The sequence below is a fragment of the Mesocricetus auratus genome, unplaced genomic scaffold (genome assembly GCF_017639785.1).
Source record: "Mesocricetus auratus isolate SY011 unplaced genomic scaffold, BCM_Maur_2.0 Super-Scaffold_6730, whole genome shotgun sequence".
NCBI classification, from domain to species: Eukaryota; Metazoa; Chordata; class Mammalia; order Rodentia; family Cricetidae; genus Mesocricetus; species Mesocricetus auratus.
This window is the reverse complement of record NW_024429184.1, coordinates 3507697-3530128: the sequence shown is the minus strand read 5'-3', so window position 1 is coordinate 3530128 and position 22432 is coordinate 3507697. Positions and strand designations below refer to the sequence as shown.

The window sequence follows — 22432 nt, the reverse complement described above, 5'->3', positions numbered from 1 at the left end:
CACTGATGTTCTCTTGCATGTCCACATGCATGTATACACACGTGTGTGTGTGCACTCAAGAGTGTGCACACGTGCATGTGCACACAAGTGTGTACACATGTGTGTGCACTCAAGTGTGTGTGCACCCAAGTGTGCAGAAAGAAACACACACAGCGTCTCCAACTTCTCCTCCTCCTCCACAGCCCCCTAACTGCTCCATCTCCCTGCTTCCAGAAGCGGTGCCCGTGGCACCATTCCCCCGAGGACCGTGTGTTTATTAACTTTTTGTGTTTGCCTTCCGCCACCAGCATGTGGCTCTCTGAGGACTTTGCTTTGACCATGACTGTGGGCATTCAGTATCTGAGGGTGGCTGCATAATAATTTATGTCCTAAGTCTATATTAAGGGAAATCTTCCGAGTCCCTTACAGAATCTAGAAACAGATTCCAAAGAGGAGAGGATCCAGGCCCCATGCCTCATCCTTGCAGACCTCCCTTCCTCCCCATCTTTGACGGGGCGACCCTCCCCACCCCTTGGAGCCTTTCCAAGAGGACAGATGGGGGTAGACGGATAGGATGGTCATTGTCACATATCAGGATTTGAGTCTGATTCACACAGGCACCAGAGCTAGATCCTGGGCTCTGCTGTGACTGTGACCGCCAGACAAGAATGTCTGTCTCTGTTAATTTGACTTAAGCTCATTTAATTACTAACTTGGTGGTTTCTGCTCTCTGCTTAGCTGCCTGTCAAGTATGTGGCACTCTTGGTAATTTAAGGGTTGGAATTCAGTCTATTTTTGCCATTGAAAAATCAGCCTGGAGCCAGAGTTTCCCTTTTATTTGGGAAGGCGAAGCAGACGGGACATCAAAGGCAGTCTTACTGTAATTTCGTCTTTGCTGATACACTCAAAGCAGGCCTTTGGGCACTGGCTGCTTGATGCCACCGGCAGTCTCCGCTGGACTGTAAATATGAAGTCTGGTGCATTCATACGAATGGCTTTTGTCTTTTCTATGTCCGGCTTTGTCTAAAATACCACCCAGCCATGTTTGGTGGCCTTACTCAAAGGCAGCTTGGGGAGTTCCCAGAGAATGTGGGGAGTGGGCGTGGGAGCCTGGGCTCTCCACAGCCTCTGAGATTAATGATGGAAGTGCTTTGCCTCTGGTGACTTTAGCTTTTGCGCTTACAGATTTCACAACACGCATGCATTCACTCGGACCAGCACTTCCACAGTCCCCACAAACGTGCAGGCAGCATTCAGTCTGATGAGAAAGCCTAGAAGGAAGGAAGCCATCTTGGTCCACGAAAACCACTGCAACGGAGGCGTGAAGACATCGAGCCAGGATTGTGGGGGAGCAATAGGAGGCCAACTGAAAAGATGTCGGAGAACTGCTAGGACTTAGGGAGTGGTGGGATTCAAAACAGAGCAGATTCGGGGCCTGAGACAGTGTCAAGGGACAGGGTGCAGGCTTTGTGCAGGAGAGCAGCCGAGGAGCCTGTGAAGACGGGCAAGAGCTGTGAGGGGAGACAGACGGGAAGGCAGGTAGGAGGAGAGTGAGGTTTGACCTGTTAGGTTAGGCCAGTTATTCCGGGATCAGCTGAAGTCTCTTAAGGAAAAAGGAACAATAGAAAGACAGCGTGAAGGCTGTGGCTAGAGAGCTTGGCTCACGGGCAGAAACCTCTGGGTTTGATTCAGCACAAAGGGAAAGAGAAAACGCAATCGCAGTATTAACTGCCAAAGCATCAGCTCACTCTGTCTCTCTATCGTATCAGCAACTTAGATCTGGGGTATGGAGAGCTGGTACGTCACTTGTCGAAGATGATCTGCGTGAGTGGAAGTGGGAATCTGGAAGCGACCTACGGTCTCCCGCGTCCAGCCCCTCACATCACTCCGCTTTGCCAGGGGTGAGCAGTTATCAGACGAAGCACTGTGTAAACGTTGTCACTAATAACAGTTTCGGGGGCCAGGTCTCCCAGACAGTAAAACCATGAGCCTTTCTTCCCAGGCTTAGAGTCACAGGGGAAAAAAAAAAGCTGGAAGAGACAGATATCACTCTCAGGATGAAAGGAAAGGAAGTCTGGGCTTTCCTGAGTCACACAAAAGGACGGAAGGACGTGAAAATCAGAGCAGACCGCCCTTCTGAAAGCCTAGCCTGTGCTGGCACCTGCTGGTGCTCGGGGTGGATATGTCCGCTTCACCGCATCCAGCCACTTTCCTCTTTAGAACACAGCCCTAGGGTAGTGTACAGACTGGCTGGACCGGGGACTCTGTATGTGGGAGTCTTCTGTCATCTGAGATGCTGCTATGTGTCTTTGGAATAACCCCCAGCCTAGAGTTCCCTCACAGTAACGGCTCACTGAGACCTTCCTGCGGACATGTGCAGCTCTGAGGGTCTCCTACGCCTTCCTCGGACGCAGAACCTCACGCTCCTCCCCAACGTCCTCCTTATTTTAGAGATCCAGACAACTGGAGGTCACTCACTCTGACCAGGATCGAGCAACTGACTGGTTAAGTTACAACCCTAATTAAGGGCCAAAATGCAGTTTGATTTATAGACTTTCTTACAGTACCAGGCTGCTTTCAAGTCCAAAGCCTAATTCGCCTGTGCGCTGCGTCTGTGACCCACTCAGAGTTTTCCTCTCCTTGGTTGACTGGTGGCTGCTGTACTCTTGTGTGTCCCCCAAAATTAATACTGGGAAACTTGTCTCCAGCAAGACAGCATTGGAAGGTCAGGTCCTTCCGAGGTGAGTGGGTCTGTAGGAAGGATTAATATGCTCACTTAAAGGTCCATTTAATTACTAAAGGTGTAGGTTGCTAAGAGTTAAGCAAGCCTAGCCTGTCACATAGGCCCTCCACCGTGATCCCACTGGCTGGACAGTTCTGTCTAACACAGCACTTGGCCCTCACCATAAGCGAGCAGATGTTCATGCCATGCTCTCGTTACTTCCTGAATTTCCCAGGGCCAGGTACTCCGTTAAACAGCAGGAAACAAAGCGCCTCATTTCAGGGAAGGTTTGCTATGTCTACCTTAAAGCCCCTTTAACATCAATGGTGGTGTGCACCTCTAATCCCAGCAATCAGGAGGTGGAGGCAGGTAGATGTGTGTGACTTTGAGGTCAGCCTGGTCTGCATAGCGAGCTTCAAACCAGTCAAGGCTGCATGCAGAGACTCTGTTTCAAGACGACAGCATCCTTTTTCCAGTCTAGGGAGAAACCTCTCCCACAGGGTTTGTGGGGATCCTGGGTGGGAAGCAACATGCTGAAAACATGAAGAACTATACCACTACCTCTAAGGCCTTAAGACCTGCCTCCTTGTAAATCACGTCTGAGGATTCTTAAGTGGGGGGAGGAGAGACGGGCCGGCAATGACAGTGTCTGCCGCTCTGGCAGAGGGCTGGAGTTTGGTGCCAGCACCCAAACTGTTACTCACTTCAAGGGACCTGACTCCCTCTTCTGGCCACCATGGGCAGTAGTGTCCCTCTTTTTTAAAAAAAAAAAAAGCCTACAGTTTCCATTAGAATGTTTTCTAAACTTACAGCCATGGAAACCTCTGGTCTAGGTCACTTGTCAGTTAATGTTCCCACCTGGGAGATCCTTCGCCAGGAGCATACCCAGTCGAAGATCTGGGCCACTCATTTTCCAGACCTCCATTGAAATTCAAAAGACAAAACCTAAGCACACTAAGCAGTGTCAGTGTGTTTGTGTTCAGTAAGAAGTGCCACCGTCCTTGCAAAGTGACCGGACAAGTGGGGTGTGGGAGACACAGACATCGGCAGGTGGGCGTCTGATCATCTTGGAACCGTTTGAATGACTCTGAGTATTCGCAGCCCCGGATCCTCCCTGATTCCACACTGGGACTTGGGGTGGAGTTCTTCAAGGCCTGCCTCTTAGGTGGCGTCTCAGACACTGCAATGCAGAGAGATTGTGAACTCAGTGCACAATGGAACACCTCTAGGCTGAAGTATTTTCAGCTCCCAAACCCTCGGTGGACAGCTCAGACGTGCTGCGGTCTGATAGTGTCTGCCTCTAAACGGGGCCGCTGCGAGGACTCCTGTCCTGGCGGTGAGGAGGTGCCTGCAGAGACACCACTTCAAATGTCACCTCTGCCGCTTTCTGACCCTAGGAAGTCCTCCCAACGCCAACTTTTTGCGTGGCTGACCCATCTCCAATCGTTGTTATGTTTTGCTTTCATCTGACTATTTTGTTTTCTTGCCTGAAATTGATGATGATGGCGGGACCTGAATGGCTTTCTGGACAGCCTCGTGCGGGCGTTGTGCCCAGCCCCATCCTCTACAGGCGCGGAGAAGAAGAGGCTGCACTTGGTGGTTGAGAGACTATTTATAAGCATGGCCATGCTGCACATCTTAGATCCAAACCAAAGCCTCCGGTGTTTCCGCAGTGTTTGTTTCTCTGCAGGCTGGTAACGTTTACATAGAAATGGGTCTCCTCGTCTGTCCTGTAATTTGGACTGTTTGCTTTTCCCTTTTGGACTCTCTTTGATGCTGTTGAAGGAAGAAGAGTCCACAGGAATCTGGAGAGAGGAAGAGAGTGGGCTGCAAGGGGGGGGGGATGGAGGCAGGAGCCATGTGGTCCATCCCCCTCTCCTCCCACCCCCCCCAACCCATCCCCGCTACAGCTTCCTTAGCTGAACTAAGCTGTCCCCTGCTGTTTGGCCTCCTAAAGCAAGGGTAAAATACAGCCGTGTTTAGGGCTAGAGTTGAGACCTTGAGTGAGGCTCACCCTCTGGAGGTCTTGCTTCTTTGTGAACGGTGACTGTGTGTCACCCGCAGGCCCGCAGACGGCGGTGACTTTCACAGTGCCGCCAGGTTGCCACTCTCCCCACAAGGGGGTAAGGAGAAGCCCTTTTACCACCATGTGACCCTGGCCAGGTAAATGTGTCCTCTTCGTTCCCAAGGCATGAAAACAGCAACCCACACATGGTCCCCACAAGTCCCTGACTCCAAATAGCTTATAAGAGTCTCCAGACACTTCCCAAGGCTTTGAAGTCTCTAACATTCCTTCAACCTCACCCGAGCCACCGCTTACTAACTACACTTTAACTCGGGGTCTTGGAGGCTTCGCTCTGTCTCTGCTCTTCCCATGGAGGGTTGGTTATAGAAGTTAATTCCCCTCCAAGCGTACACTCTGGGCAGGTACCTGCAAATGTCTACAATAACACATATGGAGAGACCCCTTACTAACAGGGCCGTAGACTATGGATGGAGAATAAGACACGAACACCCCTCAATTTAACAGAAACACTGGGACGTCCACTTAATGGCATACCATAAACACGTTCAAGATGATGAAGCCGGTTTGTATTAATCGGGGTAGACCAACAGGACCCATTGCGGAACAAGACACACACTGTAAGATGACACACACCACACTATCTTCTATGTAAGGAAATAAACTACACATACTTTAGGCATCTACTCACACAAATTCATGTAAACACACAGCAGAGGTTCAGAAGGGTGTTTGCCAAACTAGTCTCACGGGACGGTCAAGGGGACTTTATGTGAGACATTTTAATAGTTCTTTGCACAGAATAATCTCCTATGAATTACATCCTTATTAACTTGAAAAAAAGACACAGCTCCTACAGAGGGTGTAGAAAAAGCATGCCATTGTAAGTTTTCACATTTTTTTGTTTGTTGTTTGTTTTCTTGGTTTTCCGATAAAGGGTTTCTCTGTATTCTTTTGGAGGCTGGCCTGGAACTCACAGAGATCCGCCTGCCTCTGCCTCCCGAGTGCTGGGATTAAAGGCGTGCACCACCAATGCCCGGCCCACATGTTTTTGAAGTAGAATATATTATTTGGAGATGATTACTTAAAAGGAAGAAATCAAAACTGGGCATGATGGCAGATGCCTGCAGTCCCAGTGGTTAGAAGATGAAAACAGGAACATCAGGAGTTCAAGGCCAGCCTGGGATAGATGAGACCATCTCAAAAACTAGTAAGTAGAGTGATAAGCGTGGATACTTTAAATTCTAAGGCATTTGCATAAAAATAGAAAAGAAGAGGCTTAATAAACCAGAGTGGAGATAAAACAGCATCATAAAAAAAAATCCAGGGCTCAGGGTGTGGCTCAGTTGGCAGAGTGCTTTCCTAGCATGCACAAAGTTCTGAGTTCAAGTCCCAACACCACATGAACAGGGCATGGTGGCACAGGCTTGTAATGCCAGCTCTTAGGGGGTAGCCTCAAGGTCATCCTCAGGTTTACATTGCAAATCAAACACCAAACGAAGTCTAGAGAGCTGTATGAAGAGGTAAAAGCCCAAGACTGGTTGCCTGACTTCAACTTCAAAGACCCTAGTGGTAGAAGCAGAGAACCCACTCCTACAGGACCAAACAGACCGAAATTTCTGTTTCAGAATTATCTGAAATATGTCTCAAAGGAAGCACACACACACACACACACACACACACACACACACACACACACACAAAACACCACAGCATAACAGTGTACTCTACGCTCTTAACTGAAAGGCAGAGATTTTCATATATGCTGTCCAAAGAAACCCGCCTTGGGCTGGGTGTGAAGTCCTGAGCCTATAATCCCAACACTCGAGGGGCAGAGGCAGAGGGATAATTCGGGGTCTGAGGCAGCCTGATCTATAGCGCAGTTTCCAGGCCAGTCAGGAGCCATAGTGAGCCCCTGCCTGAACAAAAAGGAACAAAGAAGGAAGGGGAAAGTGGGGCAGAGAGGGGAGGAGAAAGGAAGGAAGAACAAAAAGACAAAGAGAAACACACCTTAGACACAAAGACACCTGAGTCATCATATCCGCAGAGAGAGAGGTGACCCAGAAGTAGAGCCCTAAGCTTGAGGTTCACGACAGGACTCGTGATTTGGAAATGAGATCATCCACAAAGATGTTAAGCCACATTTCAAGCGATCAAGAATTTAGCCCAGGGATGGTGATGCCCACTTTTAATCCCAGCACTCAAAAGCAGAGGCAGGTGGGCCTCTGAGAATTCAAGGCTAGCCTGGTCTACATGAACCAGGTCACCCAGGGGCTACATAGAGAGATTCTGTCTCCAAACAAACAAAGGAATCACTCAAATTTCAAAGAAAAGTGAACTTAACATTGTAGACATTGAAAATGATGTTTAAAGAACATGTAAAATAATGTAGAAAGTGCTTGAGGTATTGTGTTTTTAAACCCATTAAAATACATGTGCCTGTCTTTTATATCATATGACTTGAATATTAGATATGAACCACAAAGTCTAAGGGAAAATACATAAAGATGTTAGCAACAAGTATTTTACAGTGGGAAATCTACAGATCAACTCTACTACTATCTTTCTCGTGGTAGTTATGTGCTAATAATCCTTGAAAAATTGCTACTTAATCCTCATCCAAGGGGAAGAAAATATTTAAAAACATAATCTCCTCCCACCTCTGCAGGGAGAGATCTTACGTACTGACCACGCCCATGTGGGTGTGTCCACGGGTATGTAGAATGAACAGGGGATAAAAGATCTAGGGGGAGGAGACACTCTGTCTTTGGGTTCCGGTTTCAGCCTGGAGAGCAGCGTGCGGACCTTTGCTTCTCAGCTTTCTTGGCTTCTAAAAGGTTTCTACCTCAATAAAATACCATAGGACATCCAAATTTTGTGTAGTTTAATATTTCCGCATTATCTGATGTCAGCAAGTAAGTTTACCGAGCCTCTGGGTCCTCTGCCTCCCTCCCTGGCCCACCTAAGTCACCAGGGTTTCCCAACTCAGTCCTGTTCTCCTGTTCGGTGTGGGTTTTCTTCTGCTGAACTCCTTTTTGTTCATCTGGCAGTGCCAAAGACCTCCGGCATTCCCAGAGACCACACATCTCCGCAGCCCTCCCACCCACCCAGAACCAACACTCCCGCCTCGCCAGTCCAGAGAGCCCTGGTCCCCAGAGAGCTTTCCGAATGGGTACCCTGAACAGCGGCTAAAACACCAAGGTTTTCCCTGGTAGCAAGCCGAGCCTCTACCAGTGGTTGCTGAAATGAGCATCCCAAAAGCCGAGTATCATTCACTTTCCTTCCCGCCTGTAAGGTTCCACAGCATTCCATACCTGCAGGGTCCCGCAATTGGCACGGGCTCTTTCCCTTCCTTTTAACAAAATCCTCCTCGCTAAATTTTTGTAAAAGCTACTTAGGATTTTTTCAGATTCCACTAGGAAATACAGAACACCCACAGCCAAGCTGTGTTTGGTGGCACACCTGTGCCACCTGCTGACCAAGCATAGTTATTGCAGGTAAACATACTTCTCTCAACCCGAGATCATTAGAGGTAAATTTTGCATTCTGGTAGTTTAAGCTCGTGATAAGATTACCTATTCTATACCATGCCAGGTAACCTTACAATGTAGAATGTTAGAGTCTCATTGCTTATTACATGAATGACATTACGGGAAAGGATTAGAAAATGCCCCAAATATATTTATGTCTAATGCTAACAATTAGCTTCATAATCCACATAATACCCTGGGAGAGAGGGCTTGATCATAGGGCAGAAAGCAGGGAAGCTGTGCAAACTATTGGTGAGTCAGAGAAAAGTTCAAAATCTTGAGGTCAATGGGGAAATGTCTAACAAAGTAGATACCTTGGAAACTTAAACATAACAACTTACAAGACAGAATTTATTCCATGCGCACTGCCCTTATGGCCAAAACATAATCAATTCAGCAAAACATTATCAGGCTGGCAGAACAATTTATTCCATGTCTGATGACTTGACTAATAAAACTCAAAAGCTGAAACACCAGATTGTTAAACTTACTGAAACAATTCATTCCGTGTCTGAGGATAGTGACCACTTAGCAGCTAGAACACTGTTCTTCAAGTCCATTTACATGCCATTCAAATAATATATAAGGATGAGAATATTAAATGCTTGGAATCACATGTAAGTGATGTATCCAAGAAACAGACAGACATTATGAAGGCCTTAGAAGAATTTTAACCAGGAAATCCAAGCACTCAGAGAAACGATGATCAGTAGGCTGCAGGTCTTAGATGACTTACAATCTGATACATCAGATTCAGATGTACTAGCAACAGCTCATGACAGGTGTACCTACACTTCTCAGATGTTGGGAAGATCTCCCTAAGGTTGTTATGTCATCACCTATGGCCTTCCCACTAGCTATGACTGAAAAACCAGCATCTAGGAGGCATCCTAATGGTTCTGTTGCCTATCAGTGGGAACCAATACAGATGAAGGACCTTAAGGGGATCAAACCATTGTTTCTTACAGTATTCACTCCCCTTATGTCAGGGAATTGCTGAATTATTGGGCAAGTATGAAAAGGGTGACACCAGAGGGTTGGAGTCAATTAATCTCTTGTAACGTGTAGTTTTCCTCCAGCAGCAGCTTTGGTTTTTCCCCACCAGCTGCTTGGGCTCTGCCACAGTTGCAGTCCCAAATAACACACAGGAGGCTATATTAATTATGAAGCTGTTGGCCATTTGCTTGTTTCTTACTGGCTAAACCATAATTGTTAATCTAAGTATTTCTCTTACCAGAGAAAAGGGTCCGGACATCTTACTTCTCTGGCTGGCTACATTGTCTCTGCCGTGTCTCTCTTTCCCAGAATCCTCATCAACTCCTAGTCCCACCTATCTTGTTTCCCTGTTGGCCAACAGTGCTTTATTGACATATACACAGGACTTTCCCATCATCTCCTCTTTTCTGTCTAAACAAAAAGAAAGGTTTTAACTTTAACATAGTCAAATTATACGTAACAGAACAGTTACCAAGTAAGAACAATATTTTGTCCATTAACATTTAGTAAGATTTAAACAAAGTATCATCTATCCTATCTTTGTGAGTCTAAAGGCTTATATGTAACTTATCTTTTATCATAACTAAGGAAAACTATGATTATTACTATCTGCCTTCAACTCCATCAAAGACCACAGAAGGATAATATATAAACACTAGAACTGACAGAGACATCTTGTTACCTGGACAGTCACCTGAAGTTCCTCTGTAACGTTGGGGCATCCATCTTCAGCCCATAAGCTACAGTGTGTCTGGAAGACTTCTCAGAAAAGCAGGAAATTTCAAGCTGTCCATCTGCATTGGCAGTCCGTCAGTCATTTTCTGTGTCCTGCAGAAAGTCTGGCAGACTCTTCTATGAAGCAGGAACCCTGAAGGACTGTTTGAGTTCAGCAGTAACTTTCCTGTGGGCCCTGCATATCCAGATTATACAGCAACAGTCAAGCAGTCTAGGCAAGAGCAGTTTCTTGCCCAAATGACTAACTTGCCATGTTGAAAGCAAACTCTGTAACAAGTTTCTTCAATGCCCATCTTCCTCTCAGCTGTAATTGATGCTGCCAGGAGCAGACATTTCTCATTGTCAAGAAAAACCCTAAACCATTTTAAATGCCATGTTCTGAAGGTCTTTGAAAGGTTTGAAGACTATCTCAACTACATCTCTATATATCTAGAAAACCTAACTTACCTAACTATAAGTTCTGACTATTAGAAGTAACTATCTATAATCTGTACTTAATTATGTATTACTGTAGAGAGAGATGTATTTTCCTTGCCAGCTGCTTTGATTTTTCCCCTCCAGTCACCTGGGCTCTGCTGTGTTGTAGTCCCCACACAAGAGACACTGTATTAATTATGAAGCTGTTGGCCTTGCTTACTGCCTAGCTCTGACTTAAGTATTTATCCCATAATTGTTAATCTAAGTATTTCTCTTACCAGAGAAGTTTCCGGGCTTCTTATCCCTATGGCAGTTACATCTTGACTTCCTGTGTTTTTCCTACCCAGAGTCCTCCTGAACTCCTAGTCCCACCTATCTTGCTTCCCTATTGGCCAACAGTACTTTATTGACATATACACAAGACTTCCCCCATCATATTACGTTTTCAAAGATCAGTATACTCTGTGAGTTCGAGGCTGGGCTGGACCGATAGCCTCCAAAACAATACAGAGAAACCCTGTCTTGTAAAAACCAAAAAAAAAAAAAAAATCAGTATAAACACAGTACTTAAACAAGAGGAGAAATGTACATATCACAAAATTGACCTTGAATTTGTATCAATAAATGAAATTAGGGACTGTTATCTGTGGATTTCTTTTTCTGAAAAGTCTAATTTCCTTCATGTTTACCATCTTCCCTATTGTCACCTTTTCCAGTATGCATACATATAAAAGTTAAAAAATGTCTTTGTTAACACTAATGTTTGAGTTTTCCAGAGAACAAGGGATTTCCTGACAGCAATCTTCAACTGCTTCAGAAAGAGAATGGGACTCCACTTCATCGACTCCACCTGATTCAACTGGAAGCATCTGAACTGCCCCACATCATCGACTCCACCTGACAAGCACCATCCTGAAACTGGCTTGGAACTACATCACTCGCCACAACTCCAGACCATGGAACTGAAATAGCACACCTTCTACAATCTGGCCAGAGCTTCAGACGAGAGCTTCAATCTACACTAGAACTCCAGTCAGGAACTTCAATCAAGCATCTCCTGCCATACAGAGACTGTCTGATCTACTGAAGATTTTGTTACACTAACATTTTCTTCTCACAGGTCCCCATGAGATTGTCATCGCCCCATCTCGGCAGGAAGTAGTTTTGAGAATTCCACGCCCCCTCTCTCTACTATTGATATTATAGGATAGTTTTCATTAGTTAGTGTTCATGTTCAATTATTTTAGAGTTGGGATTGGAAGGAGGTGTTCAGACTTGGGTGTTACTTTCAGATAAATTGAGGTTTAGATGGGATAGATGTTTGAGACATTTTGCTCATTGACACAAGTTAGTTTTGTTTTAAGTTTAAATATCTTTTTTAGACTAAAGGGGGAATTGTAGGGGGAAACTTAGGACTCCGCCATTAGCCGCGTGGCCCTCTAAAGACACATACAGATGTGGTAACGAAAGGGCAGAACCGTGCGGCTAACCACACCCACTTTGGGCATGACTAGAGACAGGGCAGTGAACTACGACACTATACAGGCCCACTTTTGGGCGTGGCTAGGGGCATGTCCTGAGGAAGGAATAAAAGACCAAGCAACAGGGCCTCTTGCCCTCTTTTCAGCTTCCGGTTCGGTGGCAGAAAACTACTTGACTCATCTGGGTTGCCTGTTTTCTCTTGTGAGTAATTTCTACAATAAACAGTTACCTATACCCTCAACAAGTGTGCTGTTTATCGTTGCAGAGTCAATCTCTGCTGTACTAGAAAATTCGTCTCAAATACAGTGGAGAGCTTTATGGAGGGGGAAGCAAAGGCCATCGAGTTTCAAGGCCTAAAGAAAGGTTATGAAGCTCCCCAAGTTAAAATTCTTGGTGAAGGCACTTATGCTGACCTACCGGCTCACGCAGAATATGACAAACACATCCTGTCTTTGTGCCGTACCGCAGTTCTGAATGTTTTGAATAAAGTTCATGAACCAGGAGAGAAAATAGAACCTCATACCAAGATGATACAAGGACAGAAAGTAAAGTTCACTGAATTCTTACAAAGATTGTCCAGAGCAATAGAATTACAGGTAACTGATTCAGATTCTAGGTGACTCCTTACAGAATCTCAAGCTTATGAGACTGCAAATCAACGATGCAAACAGGTACTTTGGCCATTAAAAATCAGATCAGCTCCATTGGTGAATGGGTCTTGTATACAGCTAATATTGAGTGTAAAGATTAAGATACAGAAGTTTGGGTAGGAGAGACAATTTCTAAAGGTTTGAAGAGGCACCAAGATGCCAAATGCCTTAACCATGAAGAGATAGAAACTTGGGGTAGGAGAAGCGATCTCCAGAAGTTTAAAAAGACATCAAAATACCAGATATATTAACTGTAGTAGAATAGGACATCTAAGTAAAATGCCAATCTCTGAAGTTCTTACATTCTACGCTGATGCAAACAAGTCAGGAAAAGGCAAATTATAAATCAGGAAATATAAGTAAAATAGTTCAAAGCCCTTACAACTCTGTAAAAAAGGCAGAGTTATACACCATTTTCATGTTACTTACATATTTTACAGAGCCTCTCAATACAGTTACTGACTCTCAATATGCAGAGAGAGCCATCTTACACATTAAGACCATTGAATTTATTCCTGATGATAGGGAATTAACTTCATTGTTTATACAATTCCAGGAAACTATCAGAAATAGAACTCATCCTATATGTACAACACACATCAGATCCCATAAAGGTCTGCCAGGTCCTCCAGCACAAGGTAATGATGAGATTGATCGCTTATTAATAGGAAGTGTGCTAGAAGCTTTAGAATTTTATAAAAACACCAATGTTAATGGCAAAGGCTTAAAGGAGGATTTTTCTATCACTTAGCCACAAGCCAAAGAAATAGTAATAAACTGCCCCACCTGTTCATTCTATAATCACACTCCATTACCAGAAGGCAGTAATCCCAAAGGTATTTGCAGAAATGAAATTTGGAAAATGAATGTGTTTCACTTTCCAGAATTTGGAAGTTTAAAATATGTGCACCATACTACAGACGCGTTCTCAGGGTTCCAATGGGCCACTGCTCTTAGCTCTAAAAAGGCTAATTCTGTTATCACACACCTCTTAGAGGTGATGGACATTATGGGTATACCTGCACAAATAAAAACTGACAATGCTCCAGCATATGTCTCCAGCAAACTGGAACAGCTTTTCAAATATTATAACATAAAACACATAACTGGCATACCATACAATCCCACAGGACAAGCAGTGGTTGAGAGATCTAACGGCACTTTAAAAGAAATGCTCCATAAACAGCCAAGGGGAACAAAGACCCCCAAACACATGTTACACAATGCTTTATTAACATTAAACTTTCTTAATGCTAATGAGAAAAGACAAACAGCTTCAGTAAGACACTGAACTACAGAAAAAAACTTCTGAACTAAATCAGCCAGTGTATTTCAAGGATGTTCCCACCTTAGTTTGGAAACCAGGATATGTGTTACATTGTGCAAGGAGTTTCACCTTTGTTTCCACAGGCAAAGAAAAGCTTTGGGTTCCCTCAAAACTGATCAAGATTAGATCTGAACAGGAGAAACCTTGGGAGCAGGAAAGATGACAGCTCATCCACAAAGTCATAGTCTATGAGGTGTAAGGAGACCTCACAAAAGGAAAGAGAGGTGTTTTGTTTTTGTCTTCACAGGAAAACAAACAGCGAAAAGATACTGAACGTGTGGATACCTAAAGAAGAGAGGAAGGCTACCCAAAGGACCATCAAGCAAAGAAGAATCTAATGTTTGGTATTAATGTCTAATTCTCTTAACTTTGTCCTTATAATACCTATTTCTTTTTACTTCCTTAATACTCTTTTGGTCCCAATTCACTTAAACCAATGCTGGCTTTGGAGTTGGATTTGGCTCTCCTTCTCTAAATCCAAGCATGTTGTTAAAATAAAATTCAGAGTTTCTGTATCATATGAAGGAGCCAAATTGATGTAAGACAGAGGAAAACAGAATCTAGGGACTGCCATCTGTTTATACTTGGTTCTTCTCTGAAAGTCTAAATTCCCTCATACTTACTGTCTTCCTTATTGTTGCCTTTCCCGGTATGCATACATGTAAAGTTGAAATTTCCTTGTTGACAGTTTGGGTTTTCCACAGAGAACAAAGAATTTCCTAATAACAATCTTCAAACACTTCGGAAAGAGAGTGGGGCCCCACTTCATCGACTCCACCTGATTGGACTTGAAGCATCTGAACTGACAAGTACCACCCTGAAACCGGTTTGGGACTGCATCGCTCTACACAGCTCCAGACTAAGTAACTGACATGGTGCACCTTCTACACTCTGGCCAGAGCCTCAGTCAAGAACTTCAATCAAGATTAGAACTTCAGTCAAGAACTTCAATCAAGAATCTCCCGCCAAACAGAGACTGGGTACAAATGTTGTCTTTCACTACACTACACATTTTCTTCCGGCAGGATCCCATGAGGTTATCATCGTCCCATTTCAGCAGGAAGTAATTCTGAGAATACTAAGCCCCCTTTCCCTACTGTTGGGAACTCCTCAGGTACCTTGATCTTTTGGAACCAAACCTGTACTTTCTAAAGTCTAAAGATTTACGTAATTGGCCTATAACCCTAGCAAAGGAGCTTTCTGGGGGTACTCAGAAGAGAAACAACATAGGTAGAACATAGGAATACCATGACCCAGAAAGCTTGTCCAAACTCAGCCAACCCTAACCATCACCTAGGCAACCCCTGTTAGCCTACCCATTCCTCTCCCTTCTGAACTTTTTACCTTGTCAATATCCTGCTCCATGTGCTTAAACAATACCCTGCTACGTGCACACCTGGTGCATAAAGCAACCCTTTCACCCCCTCACCCCCTCCTGTTTTCCTGCTCTACCAAGTATATTAACTGCCCTGAGAAAAATAAAAATCGCCACTTGATCAGACACTTGTCTTGTGGTCTTGTGACCCTTCTTTCGTGTCTCTTGTCGCCATCGCTGGTCCTTAGGTCTCTTGCTCCAGGTTGACGTCCTAAGGGTCGGGCAACGTTATACCTGTTAGAGTCTGTTTTCAATTATTTAGGGTTGGGAACGGAAGGAGGTGTTCAGACTTGGGCACCTCTTTCAGATAAGTTTAGGGTTTAGATGGGATAGATACGCTTAGGATAGGATATAGGTAGATTATAATTTGTTTATCATCTTCTATGTATATATGCTTTACATATGTTTGAGACATTTGTATATTGACACATTTAGTTTTGTTTTAAGTCTAATCTTTTCTTTGGACTAAAGGGGGAATTATAGGGAGAGATCTTACGTACCTGTAGCACTGACCACGCCCATGTGGGTGTGTTCACAGGTACATAGGACATTATGGGGGGGATAAAAAGAGCTAGGGGGAGTCTCTGTCTTTGGGTTCCGGTTTCGACCTGGAGAGAAACGTAAGGACCTTTGGTTCTCATCTTTCTTGGCTTTTCATGTAAGTGATTTCTTCCTCAATAAATAAAATACCATAGGACATCTCAATTTTGTGTAGTTTAATATTTCCGCATTACACCTCCAATGAACACTATTGCAATTAGACAGATACCACCACACCAGAGGCCATTAATAAGAGCTTGGCTGTGCCAGCACCTGAGTTTCTTCAGAAGTAGCTGAGACCCTAGGTCCTGCAGCTCCATTCTGTCTGTTGGAGACATGGCAGCCCAGCAGGAAGAAGAGAGTCTCAGGGGCAGACACAAGATCCAGGGACCCTCTGGTTCTCACAGTCAGGAGTCCCATACAATACTGAGCTGATAGCTGTAACATACATGCTGAGGACCTGGTGTAGACTCTGTGCTTGCTGCTGCCTCAGGCTCTGTGAGCTCACACGCGCCTTGCTCGGTTGACTCAGAGGACCACGTCCTCCTGGTGTCCTCCATCCCCTCTGCCTACCTTTCCAGGAATGCAGATTTTTAAAAAAGCATCTCAGTAATAGCTAATGCACGTAGACAAAGAAAAGTGGCTTGCATTTGCACCCCAGACGCAGGCTCTGTTAAAGGACCCAACAGTCCATGTTTTCACATGCAGCTTCCCAGAGGGGAGGCACCAACTCTGCTTGGCCGTAGAATCTAATAGCGCCACCTGACACACAGCCCCTCTTCACTCCAACCTACCAAATACCGCCACCCCACCTAAGTCTCACCAAAACCTCTCCCTCCTCCCAAATCATGCCATTCCCTTCCCTTTGCTTGCTGACACAACCACGGTCCCTCTGCTAGGATGGGTGACCAGATAGTGGCCAGATAACCTGGCTTCATTAGATCATTTGTTGCTGGTAGATGGAGGGCTAGTTCTGAGGCAGACAAGCACGGAAGACACTAGTCTGTCTGGGGACCTCCATTTGTTTTAGGTTGTGGACACCTTCAACTTAAAATACACGCGGCAGCCTTGCCCCTCCTCCTGAATGTACTATACACACACACCCCTCTCCAAACAATCCCCCTGAAACTCAGAAACAACCCCACACCTGCAACCAGACCAGTGGTTCCAACCTTCCTTATATAGTTTCTCATGTTGCGGTGACCACAGCCATAAAACTATTTTTGTTACTACTTCACGACTGTAATTTTGCTACTGTTATGAATCATAATGGGAATATCTGATATGTGACCCCAAAGGGGATCATGACTCACAGCTTGAGAACCACTGAACTAGATACAAGCATCTCTTAGGAAACTTTCATTTAAAAAAACAAAAACAAAAACAAAGCATAGAGAAAAGTTCTATAGAGAAACTTAGGGCTGGCTAGTAATTTGCCAAATGTTGCCTTGAACTGCCCTAGGGTCTTTGTGGCTATGAAAAACTATCACCCGATTCCTGTTGTACTCTCCTGTGACAAGTTAAAGGATTCGATTCTATATCCCATAGGCAGAGGTTTTCATTGGGACACCAGTCAGCTCTGTCTCAAGAGCCCGCTCCCAGATAACAACACAGAGACTTTTTGTCCTGGCTCTTATAATTTAAGTCAACACATTCCTATCTGTTTACTGCTACGTGGCTCATGGCTTGGTTGCCTCATTTTGTACACACCCGGTTTCCTCTGAGCCTCGCTGGTGACTCCTCTGGCCCCGCCCTTCTTCCCAGCATCCTCCTGGTCTGGCTCTCCCGCCCAATCTCTTTCCGCCCAGCCATAGGCCGGCCAACTCTTTATGGACCCCGTGAGAGCGATACACATGACAGTGCACCAAGATTGCTCCACTGCAACATCCCAAAGACGCCCCCTCACCCCAAGACCAAGTGGTTTAAAGCAGGTGAAGGGGGACTGGAGAGACGGCTCACTGGACAGCAGCTCACGACCGTCTATAACTCCAGCACCAGTGAATACGACACCCTCTTCTGTGCTCTGCATGCGCTGCACTCCTGCGGTACACATACGTATGCCGACAACACACCCATACACGTTTAAAAAAAAAAGTAATATCAAAAAAACAAAAAGCAGATGGAAGCCTGTGAGTACTAGTCGCTAGGCTCAGGTCGGTATTTTTGCTTCTGCACAGTGATGGAGGCACCCAGGCTCCTTCCATCCCATTGCCATCACCAAGGACATCTTCACAGACAACACGAAAGCTGTGCTGCCGCTGGGTGGTGTCATAGGGTCACCACTGAGCACGCAGCCCACCGTGGGCTGAAACACCATTATAGGACAGACGACGTGTTTCCTCTACTGTCCGTTCCTCTTTCTCCTGCCTTGCCTGTGGGTTTCATAAACGTCTTAAGAATTCGGTCTCACTTTAATGCTTTTTTCTTTCTATTAATTTGTGTAATTTTCAATTATACAACAGAAGTGTATGTAACAGACCACAGTGGACAGGTAGCCCCAAGTCTACAGACCTTGTGTTCATTTAGGTGACCTCCCTCCTCCCAGGTTTCAGATATAAATTTAAGTACCGATTCAGATAAAATATAAATGTTTGCTTCAATCATGAAATACGATCTAAACATACTTCAGGTTTGTAGCAATCAAATAGTTGTCCGTGTCTCCCCATTCCTGACCATCCTGGTACCTTCTTCCTCCCTGGGGCTTCATTTCTTCATCTTTCTTTCTGATTTTGAGAATTCCCTTTAGCCATCCTTAAAAGGTTGACTTTTTTAGACATACGGTTCACAACTGACAGATTTGTTTTTGGTTTTGCCCTGTTCATTCTTGAAAGTTATTTGGCTGGGTGTGGTGGCCAGCATCTTGTAATTCCAGCACTCCGAAGGCAGAGGCAGGCAGATGTCTGAGTTTGAGGACAGCCTGGTCTATAAAGTGAGTTCCAGGACAGTCAGGGCTGCACAGAGAAGCCCTGACTCAAACAACCAAAAGACAAAAAAAGAAAGAAAATGAAAGTATGTGTCTCGTCTTTCTGGCTTACATGTTTCCACTGAGAAGTCTGCTGTCATTCAAGTCAGTGTTCCTCTATGAGCAAGGCGTTGATCTCTTTAGCTGCTTTCAAAATATCTTTGTCTAGTTGGATTGTGATGTATTTTGGCACAAACTGCTGTTTTGTTTAGTTAATAGTTTGCGTTTGTTTTATTGTTACTGTTTTGTGTTTTTGTTTCACAGGGTATCACTCTGTAACCCAGGTTGGTCTGGTACTCACTATATGGACTAAGTTGGCCTTGAATTTGGAATAATCCTGATCCTCCTGGTTCAGCCTCCCCAGTACTGGGAGTACAGGAATGCTCCACCAAGCCCGACCATGATTTGTTCTCGAATCTTTTTATCTTTTGTCAAATTTGGGGGATTTCAGCCATTATTTCTTTGACCACACTATTGACCACACCCGTTCTCTCTTTTTTCATTGGAATTCTGGCGAAAGGAATGTTGGATTCTTGGTACTGTCCTATAGGACTCTACTTAGTCTTTTCTTTTTTATGTTTCCATATTTATTGTGGCATCCATGTTTGCGCATGCGCAATGTGCACGGACGCGTGGCACAGTGGATCGGGTAGGTGAGGCCCAAGGACCCTGTGCGGAAGTTGTTTCCCCCTTCCCCGTGATAGGGTCTGAGGGTTGAACTTGGGTCATCAGGCTTGACCCCACCTACCCTGACCTGACGAACCTTCTCCCCGCCCTGCCCCCGACTCATTTAGAAAAGCGATTTTCTCTATATTCCGTTTCTGTGAGTGAAACTACACTGATCTGTCCCCAGTTCACTGATTTTTGTCTTCTACCAAGGCTCTGAGTCCACCCAGTGAGTCTTTAAAGTTTAACATTTTTTCTGTCCTATAACTCAAGAGCTTTTATCATTTTTTTTTCATTTGTGTTTGCACATTCGCGTGTGTTTGCGCTTGGGTGGAGCTGCTCATGTGTGCCTGTGCCTTCCTTTCAGGAGAGGCAGTTCTAGGACAGCCCGGGATTCGCCTTGCCTCCCAGGAGGGGGTGTGCCTCACATCTGATGACCGCGAGGAGAGGGCAGTCGCCTCTGAACGCGGCTTGTCGCCACCCGCCATCTCCTTCGAGCAAGAACCTCAGACCAGACGCGACCGTTACAGGTTAAACTTTTATGAGAAATTCTGTAAAGGAATAGAGTGGCCCCCCGCCGAGGGGGGACCTCTGCTCTCCAGCTCCTCGCCTGTGGGGCCCGCCCCTTAGCACTTGCTGTAGATGGCTGCGCAGCCCCGCTCCTCGAACTCTTCCTTGCTGACCCACAGCTGCTGGAAGGCTTGCAACGACGCCAGGATGGAGCCGCCGGTCCACACGGACGTCTTCCTTTCGGAAGCGGCGGCCACCGTGGGGCTGTCCCCGGGGCAGAGGAGACTCAGCTCCCGCTGGAAGCGCTCCGGGAAGCCGTCCAGCATGGTGCAGCCGCCGCACAGCAGCACGTTGGACGCCATCTCCTCCTTGAAGCCGGTGCCCTGGCAGCGGCCCAGGCAGTCGGCCGTGAGCTCGGGGAGGCCCGGCTGGCTGCAGCCCACCAGGGAGGGCTTGAAGAGCATCTCCGAGCAGCGGAAGCGCTCCTGGCCGATGGTGATGACCTTGCCGTCCGGCAGCTCGTAGTCGACGCGCAGCTCCTCCAGGCCCAGGCTCATCTCCTCCTCCGGCAGCAGCGCCGCGTAGCAGCACTTCTTCTTGATGTGCTCCACGATGTGCAGGTGGTCGTCCGTGAACTTGTGGCCGGACTCGTTGAGCAGCTGCATGAGGTAGTTGGTGAGGTCGCAGCCCGCGTAGTCGGCGCGGCAGGGCAGGCCCGGCAGCAGGTCGCCCTCGGAGATGGGCACCACGTGCGACACGCCGTGCCCGCTCTCCACCACCAGCCCGGAGGTCTTGCCGTACGAGTAGATGGACAGCAGCGCCTGCGAGGTCACGTGCATGGCTGGGATGTTGAAGGTCTCGAACATGAGCTCCGCGTACTTCTCCCGGTTGCTGCTGGGGCTGAGCGGGGGGTCCGACACCAGCACGGCGTGCTCTTCCGGCAGGATCTTCATGGCCGTGTGGAAGATGTACTCCCAGATGTTCTGGATGCAATCCCAGTCCACCACCACCCCGTGCTTCAGGGGGTTAACCAGCTTCAGGGACGACTCCATGTTGAGCAGCTCGTGGCCCACGTACGTCTCCTTGAAGGTGTCTCCCGCGTCCGCCGCCAGCTCCGGGTTGCGCTTGCCCACGGTGGAGGAGATGAAGTAGGTGGGCCTCTGCTCTCCCGCGTAGCCGCACTTGCAGTACTGGGAGCCCAGGTCAATGACCAGGGCCTTGATCTTGCGTATTTTCTTGGGCTTCGTCTTCAGTTGGGTGGAACCTGTGTCCCGGATGCCCGCCTCGGGGGCTGACAGTGTTCCTGCCTCTCCAGGGTCTCCCTGGGCTGTGCCCATGGGCTTAGGGCTAGGGCTGTTCTTCGTCGCCATCTCCCTCCCTACCTCACCGTCTCACATCCACACCCTAGAGCTCCTGGGGGGAAATGAGAGCCCACCTCCAGCAGCGCCTTGGCAACCGCTTAGGCTTGTGATGTCACCAGGAACGGTCCATGTAGATGGGGGGAGGGGAGAGGGTTGTTCTTTTCACGCTCTGCGCACCTTCCTAACTGGTTTGCTCCAGGACAGGGCAAAGGACCAGCAGCTCTAGAACCCCACCCCACACACTGGGCCTCGGTGCTCTCTGCTCCCTCCCTCTCACAGGTCCATGCCTGGCCATTCAGGGATGCTTAGTTCATTCCTTTCCTCCTCTGCTCCTTGGCACTGATAATTTGGGTCAGGTGCTTTCTATGTTAATTTGCAGAATCTCTCAGAGCTGCAGGGAGGCTCAGAATTCAAGAGCAAACAGTTTTTAAGAGTGACAGAAGTTCACCCAATACCAATTAATCAGGTCCCCCTGTAGCCCCTGAAGCTCAAGAGCCTGTCCCTGGCCCCCTTTCGTTCCACACAAGGGGCAGAGAATTTGCTAATAAAGCTAGCAGCATTTCACCCTTTTCTTCTCACATCTAAGCCCAAGAGGATCTGCCACCGCCTCCATGAAGGAAGGACCCGGTCACCAGAGTGACTCACACCCAGCACAGAGCTGAGGGTAAGGTCTAAGATGAGTCATACATGGGTTAGATGCTGGGCTCTGCACTTAGTGTGGAGAGAGGTTCAGAATTCAAGAGCGCGCAGTTTATTTTAAGAATGATAATGCTTCAAAGGTCACTCAAGGCCAAGCAAAGACCTCTGCACTAAGTGTGGTGGGTGTGGATCGGTAGCCCAGCTGAAGAGAGAGATGGCCACGCCGCCTCAGGCAGGCATGGTAGGTGTCCACGTGTGTGCTCAGCACGTGCTGGGGAGGAAGGCTGTCTTCTACGGGGAACCCTTGAGAAAGCTGTCTACCCAAGCCGCTACTGCTCGCCTGGTGGGACTCGGTAAGGTCGTACTCCAACGCACACCGTCACCCGAATGAAGGAGTGTAAGTCTGTGTTCAGAACTGACTCATCGTGACTACTCCGTGACTACTCATCCCCTAGGTCCTCAAAACGAGGCAGGAGGGCCTGCCAGTCACCGCGGCAGTGTCGAGAACTCACTCAGGG

The 22432-nt window shown here is 46.7% G+C and overlaps 1 protein-coding gene and 1 long non-coding RNA gene across 2 annotated transcripts; both read right to left on the bottom strand.

The window, feature by feature from the left end:
* Positions 1-4294: 4294 nt before the first annotated feature.
* Positions 4295-9537, bottom strand: LOC110342097. Its single transcript, XR_002384095.1, has 2 exons — positions 9489-9537; positions 4295-4506 (listed from the first exon to the last, which is right to left on the bottom strand). It is a non-coding gene; the product is annotated as an uncharacterized LOC110342097 (long non-coding RNA).
* Positions 9538-19928: 10391 nt separating this feature from the next.
* Actl7b (actin like 7B) lies at positions 19929-21374 on the bottom strand. Its single transcript, XM_005076494.4, has one exon. It carries the CDS (start codon positions 21282-21284, stop codon positions 20031-20033), a length of 1254 nt encoding a protein of 417 aa, XP_005076551.1. The 5' UTR covers positions 21285-21374; the 3' UTR covers positions 19929-20030.
* Between the last annotated feature and the right edge of the window lie 1058 nt (positions 21375-22432).